The sequence below is a fragment of the Hemibagrus wyckioides genome, linkage group LG01 (assembly GCF_019097595.1).
Source record: "Hemibagrus wyckioides isolate EC202008001 linkage group LG01, SWU_Hwy_1.0, whole genome shotgun sequence".
NCBI lineage: Eukaryota > Metazoa > Chordata > Actinopteri > Siluriformes > Bagridae > Hemibagrus > Hemibagrus wyckioides.
Window position 1 is genome coordinate 5,463,626 of NC_080710.1, and position 18,095 is coordinate 5,481,720.

Consider the following 18,095-nt stretch of genomic DNA (forward strand, 5'->3'; position numbering starts at 1 on the left):
CTTTTGTTTTTCTGCTAAAATGAGCACAATTCATACATAAAAGGACAAAAACTTTTATAGACTTCACTGTTCTGTGAGTAGAACGAAGCCACACCTCAGAAATATTACAGCAAAATAGCTCAGCCAATTGTTATATATCAATACACACAACCATCTTTCACAATCATTCTGGGATTGATGAATCATGGCATTGATACCCTGCAGTGAGAAAAGATTTTATAATGAAAATAAAAGATTTTATACATCCTTAGCACATCTGGGAAATAGAATTAGATCAATTTGAACATCTTGATAACTCATTTTGTTTATTATTATCATGATTTGCAGCATTTAACATAAAAGCATTAGTTAAGCTAATTAGAGATGGTATGATACCATAGTTTGTCTTTTCCAGTCACATGCACATCTGATTATTTTTTTCTGTAAAAACTATTGTGCATTATTTATTTATTTTTTACTGAAATACTTAAATAAATACTTTAAAAGGAAAAAACTAACATATTTCTTAGCCATCTATTACTTTTAGGTAAAAAAAAAACACTTGCACTACAAATATCATAAAGAATATAACTTTAAAAAAATCCTATCAATCCTATCAGTCATCACTTTATATGTAAATATTTCCATTTTAAAATTGTATCAAATTGTTACAGAATCAGATAAAATTTCTTTATTTCATGCTGTTTTATTTTTATACTGATACTAGATACTGGTGATGTCTCTAGAATGTATACACAGAACACAGAACCATTAAATACTGTGTTCCAAGTTTTCAAGCAGTAAAAAATTGTTTACCACACAAGAAGCAAAACAACCACAAAGTTTTCTTCTTTTAGCGATTAGCTTGTACAAAAAAAAAAACGTGCAGTGAGTGATATGATTTGTTTTTAATAAACAGCTGATTACGAAAACAGAACTTCGGGTGACTACTCACCCCACAACACCACCAACATGAAGGACTTCAGCCAAGTCTTCCTCCCTACACTCTACAGCATCGTCTTCATCGTAGGATTCATCGGCAACGGCCTGGTGTTGTGTGTCCTGGTCAAGTACCATAAAAGATCCAACATGTCAGATGTGTGCCTCTTCAACCTGGCCCTTTCAGACCTCCTTTTCCTTCTCTCATTGCCTTTCTGGGCTCATTACGCCGCCATCACTCAGTGGGTCTTTGGGAGCTTCATGTGCCATGCAGTGACAGCACTGTACATGCTGGGATACTATAGAAGCATTTTCTTCATGAGTGCTCATGACCATAGACTGCTATGCTGTCATTGTCCACACCTATAACTTCCTCTTTTCCAAGTACCGGTCTGTCAGAGCTAGCATAGCCCTGATTTTGTTTACGTGGACAGTTAGCCCTGTAGCTTCTCTGCCAAATATCATTTTCTCACAAGTGAAGAATGAATCAAATAGACGGACATGCAGTTTGGAATATCCAGAAGGGACATTGTGGAGGCTATTCTCTTACATCGAGCTGAACATCCTTGGCTTAATTATTCCACTCTCAGTGATGGTGTTCTGCTACTCACGTATCATCTCCATCTTAATGGCCATGAAGTCTCAGAAGAAACACAAAGCTGTCAGACTCATGCTGGTCTTGGTCAGTGTTTTCTTTCTCTTCTGGATGCCATACAACATTGTGATCTTCCTGAGGTTCCTGCATCAAGTGGGTTTTATGTGCACGCCTCAGTGGTATCAGGACCTGCTAATGGCTATGCAGTTGGTGGAAAGCATAGCGTTCACTCACTGCTGCCTCAACCCCATCATCTACGTTTAACCCTTGTTCAGGGAAAACTGACCTGGGACGTTATTGGAGTTTCAAAAGGAAAACAGAAATAATTAAAAATATCCTTTACCATAACATTTGTGAAGGTTTGCAAACAAGTGTCATTCATTTTTGTGATGAACTTATAACTAAAAGACTATCTAAAAGTAATGAGCCAGTTTGACCCGAACACCACACAAAGTGTTAAGCTGCTTCAAGTGCAGTAACTAAAACATCAAAATGTCTTGCTTTACAGGTCTGACTACAGGAACCTGTCAGTATTTTATGTGTTGGCATTTCTGCATGGTACTTGCCCCAACACATAGATTCTATCTAAGAGGAAAATTACTAATCTAATCTAGATTCAACAGCCAGTGCACTTAAAATATGCATTAGTCATCAAACAGCACATAACAGACATGTATTGGCTTGATTTGTCAGAGAAACTTTCTCTCAGGTATTGCCTTTGACTCTGCCCTGTTATTTGACAAGCATGTAAATGCAGGTGTCAAATCATGTTTTTTCCATTTGAGACTACTGCCAAAGTTCAAAGTTTTTTAACCCCTGCTGAGTTCGAGAGAGTAATTCATGCATTTATATTTTCTCGTCTGGACTACACGTGTTACTCACTGTCTTACTCTCTCTGCGTTGGTTTCCGATTTATTTCAGAATAGAGTTTAAGATATTACTTCTTGTTATTAAGCTCTTAAATGGTCTGGCACCTTGTTATTTATCTGACTTTTAACATATCTGCTAGATGTTTAAGGTCAAATCAAACTGTTAAAGGTTCCCAGATCAAGGTTTAAAAGAAAGGGAGACTGGGCTTTTGCCATAGTTGGCCCCAAATTGTGGAATAGCCTACCTTTTTCTATTATGATAATTGTAGAAAAGGCTTATAACATCTGAGTCATCCTGGGCTTGTTTTTTCCTCTGTATGTACTATTTCCTGTCTCAATTGGTGTTTAATTATTTTGATCTTGTAATTTTTGTACAGCACAATGGTCATCGATTGTTGTTTTATTGTGCTATATAAATAAACTAAACTAAACTAAACTAAACAAAGGTTTAGCACCTCTCTACCTGAGGTGCTCTGAGCAGGTCCCAGATTATGATATTTCAGTGGGTTTTTTTTTTTTTTTTTTCATTTTACACTGTGTGAAATCATCCCAATATAACACAGTCTGAATCCTATAATAGATTGTGTGAAACGATGTTCTACAAGTCAGATTAATATATAATGAAGATAGTCTAACAATCAACCTGTGATTAAAATAACACAAACAAACAAAAAGTCTATGTTTTGCTTAAATCACTGGGGAGTGTGTTCCGGGTTAGTGTGTTCTGTCCTAGTGTTTCTGAGATGAAGATCCACTTTTACCACAACAACGGTAAAGTGTTTAATGAAAAGGATTGAACCAATGCTCTGTTAACTATATTAGAAAGCTTATGCATTTTACCCAGTTGTTGACTAACAACACTTACCAGTTAACACTTAAAAAATTAAATCACTGACTGATATGTAATTACTATAAGGTTGTTTACAATCACTGGAAAATTTGTCCCACCACCATTTGGATGAATGCACATAATTTTTTTAGCAGATCATGATTTTGTCCCTGACACTTACAGGAAGTGTAAACTTTTATATAATTGGCTACAAATATTCTATATTTTTCATACATGATCCTGCATTCTCAACGCTGCTGCCCGGCTTCCATTCCCAGGCAGGGAACCGACACAGCCACTGAGGGTTAAACTCTCAGTCCCAAGCCCAGATAAAATGGGAGGGTTGCATTAGGAATGGCATCCCACATAAAACCAGGGGCAAAATCAAAATATGCGGTTTGGATGATCTGCTGTGGCAACCACGAACAGGGAGCAGCTGAAGAACAACAACAACAGTGTAAACCAGGTGTGGCTTCTGCTTGGTTGTAATGAAAACCTGCACCCATATCAGCCCTTTGTGGATAAAATTGGACAACACTGATATAAACCAATTACATTGTGAAATCTCACAAGTATGTTGGAGCTGAAGGGGAACTAAGACTATAGTATTTAAATTTAGTCAGTCCATATATGGTAGAGTAGTAGAGCAGTAACATGTTTTTATTGCAAAATAGTTTAGTTGTGAGCTTCATATTTGATCTTATTCATGGCTTCAGAAATATATGACCATTTTAAATGTATGAAAATTAACTGTGTTATTTATTCAATTCAGTCATATAGATCTGAGGCAGGTATTTGAAATACAATAAATTCAATTAGCTTTCATATTCAAGCCCAGTGGCGTAGCGTCTGGGTATGCAGGGTATGTACGTGCATATGGGCCCCGGGGGATTGGGGCCCACGGAGGGGGATCTTTTCATTAAAACAAGGGAACAAATTGAAGAGTTTATTTGCAAAAACCGATAAACACAATTTTTACAAAAGATGAACTCACTGTCGTTTGTTATTCTCCATTTATCGCACGATCTGAACCCTAAACAAGTTTTATCAAAAAAGCCGGTACTGTCCACTTTCAAGGCATCAAGAGTTCATGTTTTACTGGAGAAGCCGACAAGTGCCCTTGTTGTTTGTAAGCAAAAACCGATACTATATCCATTTTAGTGAATCAGTGTGCAGTATTCAGGTCAGCTGACCAGGCTGCTGGTCACTTCAGAAAGACATGCTTGCTGAGAGGAGTTTCGTCGAACCGGACTAAGTGATTAAGTATGAATAATTTTGACGAACTTGATGAACCTGTAATATCTTCTACAGGGTGTAAAAGGAAAATAAAAGCTGAAACTTTTTCACGGAACATTGCTAAAGCAGCACGTTACAGTGGTGAGGGAAAAGCTCCCTGTATTGCGTGTAATTACAACAACAAAGTTTGTCAGGCATCTGCATGGTCAGCTGAGGAGATTACAAAGACTAACTGACTTATTCAGCCACCGATAAAACTAAACAAGATGCCACTGTGGTCATACACAGAAATCATACCAACTGTGTACATTGTGATGTCTTGTTATGAACTCTGGATTGCTGATTTCTGTCATCTAGAATGTTTAATATTGCTTATTAATGGACTATTTTTACTGCTCTTTACCTAGACTACTTGTTTTAAGTTAAACAATGTTAAATATTGCACTTAAATGCAATTACAAAGCAATTACTTGGTTTTATTTAACTGTGAAAGTTGAAATGTGGAGTTATCTGCTTTTGCGACTGTTGTAGATATCTGTTTTTGCTCAAAAACAGACTTTTAATGAACTCCACCTTAACGTCAGCAAGACTAAGGTGCTGATAGTGGACTTCAGCAGAAAGCAGGAGAGGAACTACCAGACCCCTGCAATCAACAACAGTCCAGTGGAGAGCGTGGACAGCTTCAGATACCTCGGTGTTCACATCACGCAAGATCTGTCATGGTCCTTTCACATCAACACCATGGTGAAGAAGGCCCGACAGCGTCTCTTCCACCTCAGACGCTTGGGAGACTTTAGACTGCCTGCTAAGGTGCTAAGGAACTTTTATTCCTGCACCATAGAGAGCATCCTGATGGGAAACATCACCACCTGGTTCAGGAACAGCACCATGCAGGACAGACGAGCTCTTCAGAGGGTGGTGCGATCAGCTGAGCGCATCATCCATACCAAGCTCCCTGACCTGCACTCGATCTACAGCAAGCGGTGCTGGACCAAGGCCAGAAAGATCGTGAAGGACCTCAGCCATCCCAACAATGGACTTTTCTCTCTGTTGAGGTCAGGGAAGCACTTCCGCTCTCTGAAGGCCAACACTGAGAGACTGAGGAGAAGCTTCTTCCCACAGGCTGTATGGTCTCTCAATCAGAACCTCATATAGGACTCAACTGATTAGACCTACTATGCTCCTACACACGTGTTGGAACTCCAACCAACCACACCGGACATTTACACATTACAGGACTATGGCACACAATAAACACACAGATGTACATCTGCACATTTGCACATTTGAAGACTGTGCACACAATACAACACATAAACATACATGTTGCACAGTCTGCTTCTGTTTACATACAATTAGGACTTCTGCACATCTGCACTTTAAAGATGGACAATACCATTGCTCTCATCACCTTATACCACTTTGTGACCACCCCGTACTGCTGCTGTCTGCACCTTGGACACCTTGGACACTGTTGCACACTACACACTTCACTTTATATAATTTTGCAAAATTTTGTACTGCTGCTGTCTGCACCTTGGACACTATTGCACTACACACTATTCACGTTATATAATTTTGCATAACACAGTTGTTGTATTTTACACTTCCTATATACATATTGTATTTTATATACATATTCTATATACATATATACCATACCTTACTTTATTTATATTTATTCTATTTTATTCTATTTTTATTCTATTGTATTTTTTACCTACTGTGAACTTGTATTTATATTTATATTTTTAGTATAATTCGTATTCTCATATTTTAAATTTTGTATTTTTATATTTTATCCTTGTCTTTTGTTCTGTCCTTATTCCTTTTCCTTTTCCTTTTTCAAGGGTCAAAACAGTCGTGTAAACATTTCACTGCATATCACACTGTGTACCATTATGTATGTGACAAATAAAATTTGAATTTGAATTTTAATTTTGTAAGTTACCCGGGTTTTTTCTTAGTTATTATTACTTAATCAAAACAACCCATTTAATTTGCCGAACGAAAGGCCTGGAGAGTGCAACTATGAGTGATGTAATGTTTTCTTTATTACATTTTGGGCTGCCATGCCATGTTTGTATTTGCACACACACACACACACACACACACACACACACACACTACTTTGCTTTTGATGGTGCAAAGTGTGGTTGATCTTTATTTTAGATTTGTTTAGACTTGTTTTTCTGTTTTGGTTGGGAAAATGTATTTGGTTCGGATGGCCTCTTGGAGTGGGAGGGGGCCCATACAAATTTTTTTGCATAAGGGCCTGTGGCTGACTAGCTACGCCACTTTTCAAACCTGTTAGTATCTGGTTATGACACTCACTTCTATCAGTATGTTGTGACATGGGAATTTACACGTTGCTTTTCCTGTAAGCCATAATGTTTTCTCATTCCATCCAGTTATCACGTCTCTGCATCAGACAATATCTGAACAAATAAACAGCCTGCACTTTAACTTTGGCTTGCTCATTTGCTCTTGTTTTTTTTTTCCAGTAAAGACAGCATGTAAATGCAGCATTTCAAAACTGAGATGACTGATATTATTGAGAATCTCTATGCTTGGCTTTCTCTGGCTAAAAAGCAGTCACAAACTGAGTATTTTAGATTAGATTAGATTAGATTAGATTAGATTAGATTAGATTAGATTAGATTAGATTAGATTAGATTAGATTAGATTAGATTAGATTAGATTCAACTTTATTGTCACTGCACATGTGGGTACAAGGCAACGAAATACAGTTTCGTTGCCACACAATAGATCTCATGGCATTAATAAATGAATTAATATTTAAAGCCACATTTAAAAAAATAATTCAAATTACATAGCATGTTGCAGTTTTTTGTGTGTTAAAGTTTGTTTTATAGGTGCACTGTTCTGTCAGGAACAAAAAAAGCCCCACCTCAGACAAACCCTAGCTCAGCCCCTTATGTGCCAGTATCCAAAACATTCCAAATTTTGCAATCCTTCTTTGACTGATAAACCATGGCAACGATTTCCCGCAACATGACAAGTAGGTGCATTTTCTTCCATTTCGCATTTTTGCCTGATTTAGTAACAGCAAGCGACTGACATTAATGGTTATTACTATTATAACATTTAGTGAAGTGTCTAAAATTTCTTTATTACTGTGCATCTTCCTTGACAAGACAAACAATAGACAAAAAATATACAGAACGGAATATGGAATGTTTTAATGCTTAACTAATTACTTCATAATGAATTAGGAAATAATAAAGCATGTGCATTAGACAGACTGTGAGTTATATGTGAACAGTCATAAATAATGGTAATAGACAATAGATTCAAGTAGAAGATTAAAAAATACTTATGCGTTAAATCATTTTAATTTTAATGTCATTGTTTAATATTTACAATTCTTAACATTCTTATGTGAAAAATATATTCAGATTCAAACTTTAGGTTATACATGGCAGTATAGTGGCAGTTTAGTCCAAAACAGAGCATGAAAATTTGGTAATGTGAAAGCTGTCATGCAGACAATGCTACCGAACCTACAACTACCTCTGGGAGGTGGTCCGAGCTTGGTTGAACTGGAAGTGTGCTACGATTTTCGTGAACATGAACTCGTACTTAGGTCTGCACTTGTAAAAAGTACAGTACATGTGTGATTTACCTGACTACATTATTAATTTCCACAACACAAGTGTACCATGAGTGGCAAAGAAACAATGTGGGACTAAGGAATGATATTCCTTACTGCACATAATAGCACCAAAGCAAAATTTTGTTATTTTTGTTTTAATGATATTGAATTGGTTTCATGGGTTTAGTTCTGAATTGCTGCAAAGCAAAACTAGAAAAAGATATAAATATATTTTGTTATCCTATCCATACTGCAAAAATCATGATATTACTCATTCTTTTCTGATGCACTAAGGATTACTGTGTGTATTCGGTTTTCAATATGAAAACAAGTGATTTTATAGATTTTTCTTTTGACTGTAATTAGTTACCACAATACAAATAACTTCCAGGAGATGATGCTTTAGCACATAAAATGATAAAACTGTCCAACCCATGTTTTGTTGTTTTCCCATAAACAGCTGAGGACTACAGTATTTTCATTAATACTTTATATAAACATTATTAATATATTTTGTGTTGCATGATAATAAAAGCTGTGTTTTTCTTAAACAGCTGAAGACTACTCCAACTACTATTCCATAGATCCAAATAGGTACCAGATCTGCAACAATAACAATGTATTGGTCTTCAGCAGAGTCTTCCTACCTACACTCTACAGCATCGTCTTTATTGTGGGGTTCATCGGCAACGGCCTGGTGTTGTGTGTCCTGATCAAGTACCACAAAATGTCCAACATGTCAGATGTGTGCCTCTTCAACCTTGCACTTTCAGACCTCCTCTTCCTTCTCTCATTGCCTTTCTGGGCTCATTACACCGCCATCACTCATTGGAGCTTCGGGAGCTTCATGTGCCATGCAGTGATGGCGCTCTATATACTGGGATTCTATGGAAGTATCTTCTTTATGATCCTCATGACCATAGACCGCTATGCTGTCATTGTCCACACTTATACCTCCATCTTATCTAAGCACCGGTCTGTCAAAGCAAGCATAGCCCTGATTTTGTTTATGTGGACACTTAGCCTGGGAGCTTCTCTGCCAAACATCATTTTATCACAAGCAGTGAAGTCAAATGAATCAGATAGATGGACATGCAGTGTGGAATATCCAGTAGGAACAGCATGGACATCATTCATTTACATCGAGCTGAACATCCTCGGCTTAATTATTCCTCTCTCAGTGATGTTGTTCTGCTACTCACGTATCATCACCATTTTAATGACCATGAAGTCTAAGAAGAAACACCACGCTGTCAGGCTCATGCTGGTCTTGGTCAGTGTTTTCTTCCTCTTCTGGACGCCTTACAACATCGTCATCTTCCTGAAGTTCCTGCAACAACTGGGTTATATGAGCACCTGTCAGTGGTATCAGGACCTGAACATGGCTATACAGTGGGTGGAAACCATAGCGTTCACTCACTGCTGCCTCAACCCCATCATCTACGCCTTTGTGGGGCAGAGATTCAGGAATTTATTTCTAAAGGTCCTGAAAGAGTGGTTTTCTCTTTGCTTTAGCCAGTGCCCAACAGGCATCATTCACTTATCAGAAACAAGGAACTTCTCATGATCCTCAATGATTACAAGCACAAAAATTGTTCGGCCATTAGTGGGCAAAAGGGCAGCATTTGAAATGTAAATGTTTATTAAAAACATTATTGCATTTGTTTAGTGGAGTTTATGTAAATTTATGCATGGAATATATACTCACATAATATTAAGTATTATTAAATATCATTAAGACTCAACATGTTTTTTTGTCATATATTCCTCACACTATTTGCATACTGTCATTTTGTAGATGGAGCCCCTAAGTGTTCTTGTCTTTTAAGGAATAATCTTGTACCATCAGATGGTAGTGCAAAAAAGTCCAAAAATCTATGGGTGGTTTAAAAAAAAGTTCTTAATTTTTTATAACAGCCTTTTGTCTGGTCCCTACAACATTGCTATCTAATAGTTAGACCACAGTTCACAATATGTTTAAATGTGTATGTAAATCCCCTGCCTGTAATTCATAGCTGTTGGGGTCTATTTCATGTCAGTATATAAATACAGAGGTTGGACAAAATAATGTGAACACTGATTAAATATGTAATATCTCTTTATTAATAAGTTGTTGGACCACCATTTGCATGTAATGCAGCTTCCAACCTTCTTGGAATAGAATTATACAACTTCAGAATATCTTCTAGTGGAATTTTGTATCAGTCATCCAGCAAAATATCTTCTAGTTGCTTAAAAGAGGTTGGAGCAAGGATCCTGCTTCTCACTCTTCTCTCCAAAATTTCACACATTGGTTCGATGATATTGAAGTCAGGTGATTGAGCTGACCAGGGCAGATGTTGTAGTTCATACTGGCACTCCTCAAACCAAGACTGAACTCTTTTGACTGTGTGTATCGGTGCATTGTTCTCTTGAAAAATGGCATCATTGTTTGGAAACATTTGGACCATAAGATGCACCTGATTACTTTTGCTATATATTATAATATAATATATTATAATAGTATATTGTCAAATATTTGCTGGCAGTAACATGAGCATGTAGGCTAAAGATGGTCTAGAATGCCAAGATATGGCCTCCCAAATCTTCACAGATCCACCCCCATGTTTGACAGTTAGAAGCAGACAGTCCAACCTGTACACTTTCTTGGGGGGTTCTTCATACTTAAACTTGACGTGGGGTTGAGAATAATGTGAAAGATAATTCATCACACCATATCACTCATTTCCAGTCTTTAGCTGTCTAGGTTTTATGATCATGACACCATCTTTTTCACATTTTTGCATTGGTGTCTGAGATTAATGGCTTAGCAATTGCAACTCTTCCATGGATGTTGGCTTTGTAAAGACTGGATGTAGGCTTTTTCTGCAGACTGTTTTGGAAACATGGTCTTTAAGGTGGATATTAAGTTCTGCCGTAATTTTTGCTGCAATAGATCTGTGTTGTTTGGACACAAACCTTCCTAGTGTTCACCAGGCCATATCATTTTTGAATTCCTTCACTGTTGAAATCCTGCCACGCTTTGTTTAGTCAGTTATAGTCATGGAGACTGTTGTGCTTAAAACACCAAAGCTGAGCTGTAAAGGTCACTGATGCTCCTGAAAGCAGTGGTGTCTATGAACCATATTACTTCTGGAATCTGCTGAGACAATTTTGTGTCAATTATTAGTAGGTTATTAAAATCTTTAATGCAATACATTATCAAGCAGTTAAAACTTTAAAACGTTTTTATTTGGGAACCCTGGAAACTATCCATACTGTATACATTTTCCTGTTACCATTTTGTTTTAACTCAGGTGTAAATTATCACCTGTCTGCTGCAGCTCAGTTGCTGCAGTTCAGTCCCACCGATTAAGAAATGCTTCAGGTGTTGGCAGAGGCCAGGACTTCATGCCAAGAGCAATAGCAAAAAAATATGTACAAAATAAATACTGTGAACTGCAACTACAGGGAAAGTTGGTTTTTCCCCCTCATGTAACATATAAACTTTTTTTCTCATAAACAGCCAAGAACTGAAAAGACATAAGAGTACATACCCTCTGGTGTCAGCAACGTAAGTGACTTTAGCCAAGTCTCCCTCCCTACACTCTACAGCATCGTCTTCATCGGAGTGTTCATTGGTGTTCACAACCTGGTGTTGTGTGTCAAGTAGGACACTGTTTTTGCACCATCATTCTGCTTATGACAAGATAATACTTACCCTGCAACAACAACGTCAGGGCCTTCAGTCGAGTCTTCCTCCTGTCCCTGTACAGACCTCCTCTTCCTTCTCTCATTGCCTTTCTAGGCACACTACACTGCCATAACTCTGTGGACCTTAGGGATCTTCATGTGTCATGCAGTGATGGCACTCTACAGGCTGGGATTCTATAGATATATTGCATTGATGTCTGATTTACCCTTTTTCTGAGACATGGCTACTGAAATTATACCACAGAAGATAGCGTGGGGTTATAACACAAGCACAAGATGATGCTTTCAGAACAGATGACCCACGTAAACTGCTTCATCTCTATTGTCTATGCCAGGGTACGCCGCATGGAAAGCATGTGCGGTCAAAATAGTTCTTTTCAGGTCGGGTCGAACCCAGAAAAATATTTTCAAAAACTGAAAATTTGTGTCAAAAAAATACAGTTCACATTAACATTTGTTCGAAATGTTGATATTTGTTGCAATCCTGTATGAAACAAGAACTGGCGATCCTGATGGTCTAGTCGTACACTGAAAATATTTTTGTACACTAAGGTCAAATTGACTTAAAAATTTGAATCGAATAGCGAAAATTCTAAAACAGGGGTGGTCGAGGACCGAGGTACCCCTGAATTCTCATAAGGAAAGCTTTTTTTAATATATGTATAGACTTTTTTCATATGAAAAGACTTCCTCATAGGGAAAGTCTTTCTATATGTATAAGCTGACATAAATAATCCTTCACATAATAGATCTCATTTTAATGCTCTTCTGTCCTTTAAGTTGCTTTGCATACTAAATGATTAAATTTACCTAATAACAACGTCTGACCACAAGATGATAAATATGCCTTCATCTCTAAATCTGCACTGAACTTGCATTTATTTTTAACATGAACCACTTAAAAGGGAAAACTAATGTGCTCTTTTCTGCTGAACTGAGATTAACTATCACAATCAATGCATGCAAACCTCCCTGGTTAAAAATTTAGAAATATCACTTTTTTATCTTCATTCACATGTACTGTCTCTAAATTCAAACTGCAATGAAGTTTTACAGCAATCTTACCAAATGAAAATATAAATATTGTCAAATTCATGTAGTAGTTCCTGAATATATTTGTTTTTTTTTTTCAGATGAACTTAAGTACATTTCTTCCTACCAGAATTAAAAAAGCCACACCTCAAGCTCTTGTTAACCTCTTGTTATATAACAAAATACACAGTCTACTTTCACAAATTACTCATGGACTGATGAATCAGGGCTAAGGTCTACATCAGCAGAACAAGTAAGTGAATATTTTCCATTTTGCAGTCATGTTACTTGTTATCACTGGTCATAATCAGTAAGCATTTAAGCATTTCACTAAAACTGACAACTGATGAATTTTTACCAGATTAGGTACTGGTAACATTGCTGTAAGTGTATATAAATAAGAAACAGAGTAAATGTACTGCGTTGCCAATGTCAATGTAATAAATGATCAAGCTTCAGCAAAATAATAACTTTTAAACAACAATAAACAATACTGAGTAAGATTAAATCTCCTTTATAAGTGAGACCTGGCTAAGAAGGCCACAAAAGACACCACAAAAATGACAGACACAACTATCAAATACCGTAGAAACAGCTTCCAACATGGCTACACAAGTTATATATCCAAGTGCCATTAATTCAACCAGTGAAGAAACAGAGTAATGCTTAAGTGTTCTAGGTTTTTCCATGTTGATGAGGCATTAAAGTTCCAGCCCAGACCAAACTGGTAACAAAAATCATAATATTTGTTTTTACAGAAATAATGGACATATAAGTAGGTAACAAGCAACATACTGAATACCCAGACTGAAAATAATGCTTAATAAGTATTAACATCATCTTAACTCATCTTGTTAAATAATATTTTAAGTTCTTGCATAATGATAATAATAATAATAATAATAATAATAATAATAATAATAATAATAATAATAATAATAATAAGTACTTACAGTTATTAAGCTTCTTGGTACAATCTATTAAACTCAAATAGTTTAAATTGGGACTGTTCACAGTTCAGGCAGTGCTACCACCAAGCTAGATTTAGACAAGATGATCAAAATTAACCCATTAAGGTTGATCCATTACAACTAAGCAATTGAGAGTTGAGGGCCTTGCTCAGGGACCCAGCAGTGGCAGCTTGGTAGACCTGGGATTCAAACTCACAATCTTCTGATCAGTAGGCCAACACCTTAACCACTAAGTTCATATATTCAAGTAAATACAGTTCTTTTTGCTTAGAGATGTCTATAGATCTTATTATCCACTATATTATCCATGTTGCATACAGTAAAAGGTACCAATTGTGGACTTCAAATTCATAGAAGTACTTGAGTCTCCTCTGACAACTGGTCCATCACCATAGTATACAGAAAGGGGCTCAGAGCCTATCCTTGATGCAATCCCACCTCCACTTTGAACTCCTCTGTCTGACCTACAGCACACCTCACCACTGTCCTGCTGCTGTCATACATGTCCTGCACCACTCTGACATACTTTTTTGCTACTCCTGACTTCCTCATACAGTACCACAGCTCTTCTCTTGGCACCCTGTCATACGCTTTCTCTAAGTCTTCAAAAACTCTCTCTGACCATCCCTATACTTCTCCATCAAAATTCTCAAAGCAAAAATTGCATCTGTTGTGCTCTTTCTGGGCATGAAGCCATACTGCTGCTCACAAATTTCCACTACCTTCCTTAACCTCTGTGCATGATGACTTGTGTGCTGCAGTTTGCTCTCTGGCTTTTGATTGCAACACGTACCAGTGTTTCTTGCAGTCTTCACTGGTGTGCACAACCAGAGGGAATAAAGCGTTTATATTTTGAACTGTAAGCTCCCAAATGTGCTTCAGTAAACACTGTTCCTCTATACAGTTGGGCTACTTTTTGTATCTTATATTTGCTACAATCAAACCTACTCTGCCTTTAACAGACACACGAGCAGCCAGTGTAATTAGGAATGGAGGAACAATTTTTAATTTTTCTCATTTGTAGATATGTCAGATACACTAAATAGGAAATTTAATGTATCTGATATACCATTTCATGGTGTTAATCATCATCATGTGTGTGGATGTGTGATTAGGGTTAAATTAATTAAGGCTAACAACAGATGCTATTGAAAAGTGCTCTTTTTTTGACAACCAATCAGAGTCTCCAAAAGAGCAATGGGGTCAGCCCCACCTCCTCTCTAAGATAAAGGTTTTTGTCTTTTCCTTGCTCAGAGTTGCTCTGGAATTGGTCCTGAACTCTGAGTTGATTCTTAGAATGTTTATGAATACGGACCCAGGTGTATGTAGTCTTTCATGATGAAAGCATTAGTTTAGCGAGAATATTTAATAAAGTATTACAATTTTAGAGGATTGTAGATAACATGAAGGAGTCTCTCAGTCTTCCTGGCAATAGAGGGTTGCAAGAAAGAAATGCCAACAAAACATCATGAATGTTGTAGAAAGAGCCTCGAGGTGGTTGTGGATCAAGAACATTGACCCATGGTGTGGCATGCCACTGATCAGCACTGGCTGGGTCTCTCAGGAAAGGGTATCTAATTATCTGAGACTTGAAACGCCCTTCAATTGTCAATGATGATGTGTACAAGCCACACCTTCAAAATGGTGTTACAAAGAACTATATTAATATCTAATATTTAGGACAAGAATAAAATTTTAAAACCTGCCCATTGATCAATAGATTCATAGATAATAAAGAAGCCAAACTACAAACAAAACAAGTGTTGTCTATTTTCTGTAAATTTCACAATTGTTTTTTTTTTATTTTTTATAAACAGCTGAAGACTACCCTGAATATATCTATGATGACTGCGATGTTCATTGGCAACTTGAGACTTACTTTGTTTTTGGTATTTTTTGAGTTACAGTTTCACTATTTCGGATTTGTTTGCCTGTGTTTATTGTTTTCCGTTTTTGACTCTGTTCTGTGCATTTGACGTTTCAGTCTATTTGCCTGCCGATTTGGATTTGTCTATCTTGTAATAAACCTGCATATGGATCCTAGATACTCCATCTCAGGCATTTCCTTACAGAATACTTAACCTGGATCCAGCAGTGGCCCCCCCCCATGAGTGTGAATGGCTCTTGCGAAAGGCAATGTGACAACTTCTTTGCGCATTAGCCAGATGTATACTGCAAGGAAACTATGAAATGCGCATTCCTTTTGTCACTTCTGATGGGTAGAACCTTAGACTGGGCATCAGCGGTCTGGGACAGAGACCCACAGGTAAAAACTTTGTTTGCTTATTTCTTTGGCCTCATCAGTGAGGTCTTTGAATATCCATCAGGCGGTTGAGATATTTCTGTACAACTTCTCCAACTACACCAAGTAGTTCTCCTGGTGGTCTTCTGTGAGGGCCTTCGCCCAGCACTGCAGGCTGAGATTGAGTGCCAAGACACAAACACCACCGTGTCCCAGTACATCACCATGGCTATCCGACTGGACAATCTTCTCCTCCAACAGTGCCCAGGTCTCCATCCATGTGCAGAGCCCTGGTTATGAGAGGAGTATTTGAGACCCAGGGAGGAGAGGCCAGAGCCCATGCAACTAGGTCAGACCTGAGTTTCTCCACAGGAGCGAAAGTGTCGGGTCCATCTCCAACTATACTTCTACTGTGGATGCTCAGGCCATCGGGTTTCTGTCTGCCCGGAGAAACCCACAGCTTCTAAGGTGGGGGAAATTTACACCTATATTCATACTTGACTCTGCCTGCATGATTGCACTATGCTCAGAACAGCTGTGTTATCTCTGGAGCGCCCATCAACCTGATCGACCACCATCTTGCAGAAGAACTGCGCCTACTGTCCCTTCCTTGTGTTACCCCTCTCCAAGTGACAGCCATCAGGAAGGGCTTCATAACACGCCAGACCATCCACTCTCCAAATGGGTCTATTTCACACTGAGGAGCTCTCATTGTATGTCATTTCCTCTCCTGCTATTCCCATCATCCTGGGCTTCCTCCTACTGCTTGAACCACTATTTTAAGAACCTTGTTTCACACCCCTGTCTCGCCATCTCCATAGAAAGTCCAGTGAGTTTAGGAACCTTGAACATCTTATGGGAATACCAGGCTCTCCAAGAGGTGTTCAGCAAGGAGAGGGCCACCCGACACCCCCCACCATTCCTGGGATTGCACCATAGATCTGCTGCCCAATGCCATGCCACCCAAAAGCAGGATTTACCACCTCTCTCTTCCAGAGAATAAGGCCATAGAGGAATATATTGAGGGGGCCCTACCTACGGAATAGATCACATCCTTAACCTCTCCTGCATCCACGGGGTTCTTCTTTTTTGAAAAGAAGGATGGCAGTCTCTGGCCCTGCATCGATTATCAGGGGCTGAATGCACTCACGATGTGATGTGTTTTCCCTATCCTCTACCATTAGTCCTGGCAGCCTTGGAACAACTAAGGGAGGCACGAATCTTCTTCAAACTGGACTTACACAGTGCTTATAACCTGTATGTATCAAGGAGGGGGAAGAATGGAATTCTATGAGGAATACCATGAGGGGGCACTACAAATACCAGGTTATGCCATATGTTCAGTCACTGCTGCCTCAACCCAATCATTTGCGCTAAGGGTCTTCTACTAAAATTGCTTGATTTCCAATGATGTCCAGGCAATTATATAACTAAAAGCAATTGATGATCTTTGCCAGACTGAAGAAATGAGTGTAGATAAAATTTTTATTGAACAAAATAAATGTTCTCATAAGGAATAACTTGTCCTTTTATATGTATAAGCAGACATAAATAATCCTTAACAAAATGGATCTCATTTTAATGCTGTTCTGTCCTTTAAGTAGCTTTGGTACAAAATTATTAAATTCAAACAGTAACAACATCTGTCTAAAAATATGATGAAGGAAACAGTACAAAATGCCTTCATCTGAAAATCTACACATTTTCACAACATAACAACTTAAAGATAAAACTAAAGTGCTCTTTTCAAGTGTAGATAATTTTTGGGGTCTTCAACTATATTTATTTGTGTTCAATTTTGTGCAGTAGTATACCTGTGTATGCATAATGCATTATTATTCCTGATGTTTTCAGTCAATAAGTACAATGAACATAACAGTTTCGAACATTAAATCTTTAAAGTCCAGTTTGTTGAGTCACAGGTCATTATTATCAATGATGAAGTACGTCTACCACGGGATGTCTTTAAGAATAACAAAACCTTAAAGGGGCATACAAGGGGCATGTGTGTGGTGTGTGTGTATATGCATATACTGTAAGTTCACAGTAGGAGTGAATGGAGGTTCTGGTATTTTATTGGACATAATCATACAT

General features: G+C 37.8%; 2 protein-coding genes across 2 annotated transcripts; both read left to right on the forward strand.

Moving 5' to 3' along the window:
* Positions 1-595: 595 nt before the first annotated feature.
* On the forward strand, positions 596-6,103 carry LOC131342558 (C-C chemokine receptor type 4-like). Its single transcript, XM_058373650.1, is given in 2 exon segments — positions 596-1,239; positions 1,241-6,103. Coding segments are annotated over 2 exon segments (825 nt in total). The 5' UTR covers positions 596-951; the 3' UTR covers positions 1,778-6,103.
* A 1,158-nt stretch (positions 6,104-7,261) lies between these two features.
* Positions 7,262-9,957, forward strand: LOC131345103 (C-C chemokine receptor type 5-like). The gene is made up of 2 exons (XM_058377846.1): positions 7,262-7,469; positions 8,618-9,957. The coding sequence occupies exons 1-2, from the start codon at positions 7,442-7,444 to the stop codon at positions 9,628-9,630; spliced, it is 1,041 nt and encodes a 346-aa protein (XP_058233829.1). The 5' UTR covers positions 7,262-7,441; the 3' UTR covers positions 9,631-9,957.
* Positions 9,958-18,095: the final 8,138 nt, after the last annotated feature.

Excerpts from the sequence above, each read along its gene's own strand:
- LOC131345103 (XM_058377846.1), top strand. The coding sequence starts at position 7,442 with ATGGCAACGATTTCCCGCAACATGACAA. Across the intron at positions 7,470-8,617 it reads GATTTCCCGCAACATGACAA|CTGAAGACTACTCCAACTAC; the intron begins GTAGGTGCATTT and ends TTTCTTAAACAG.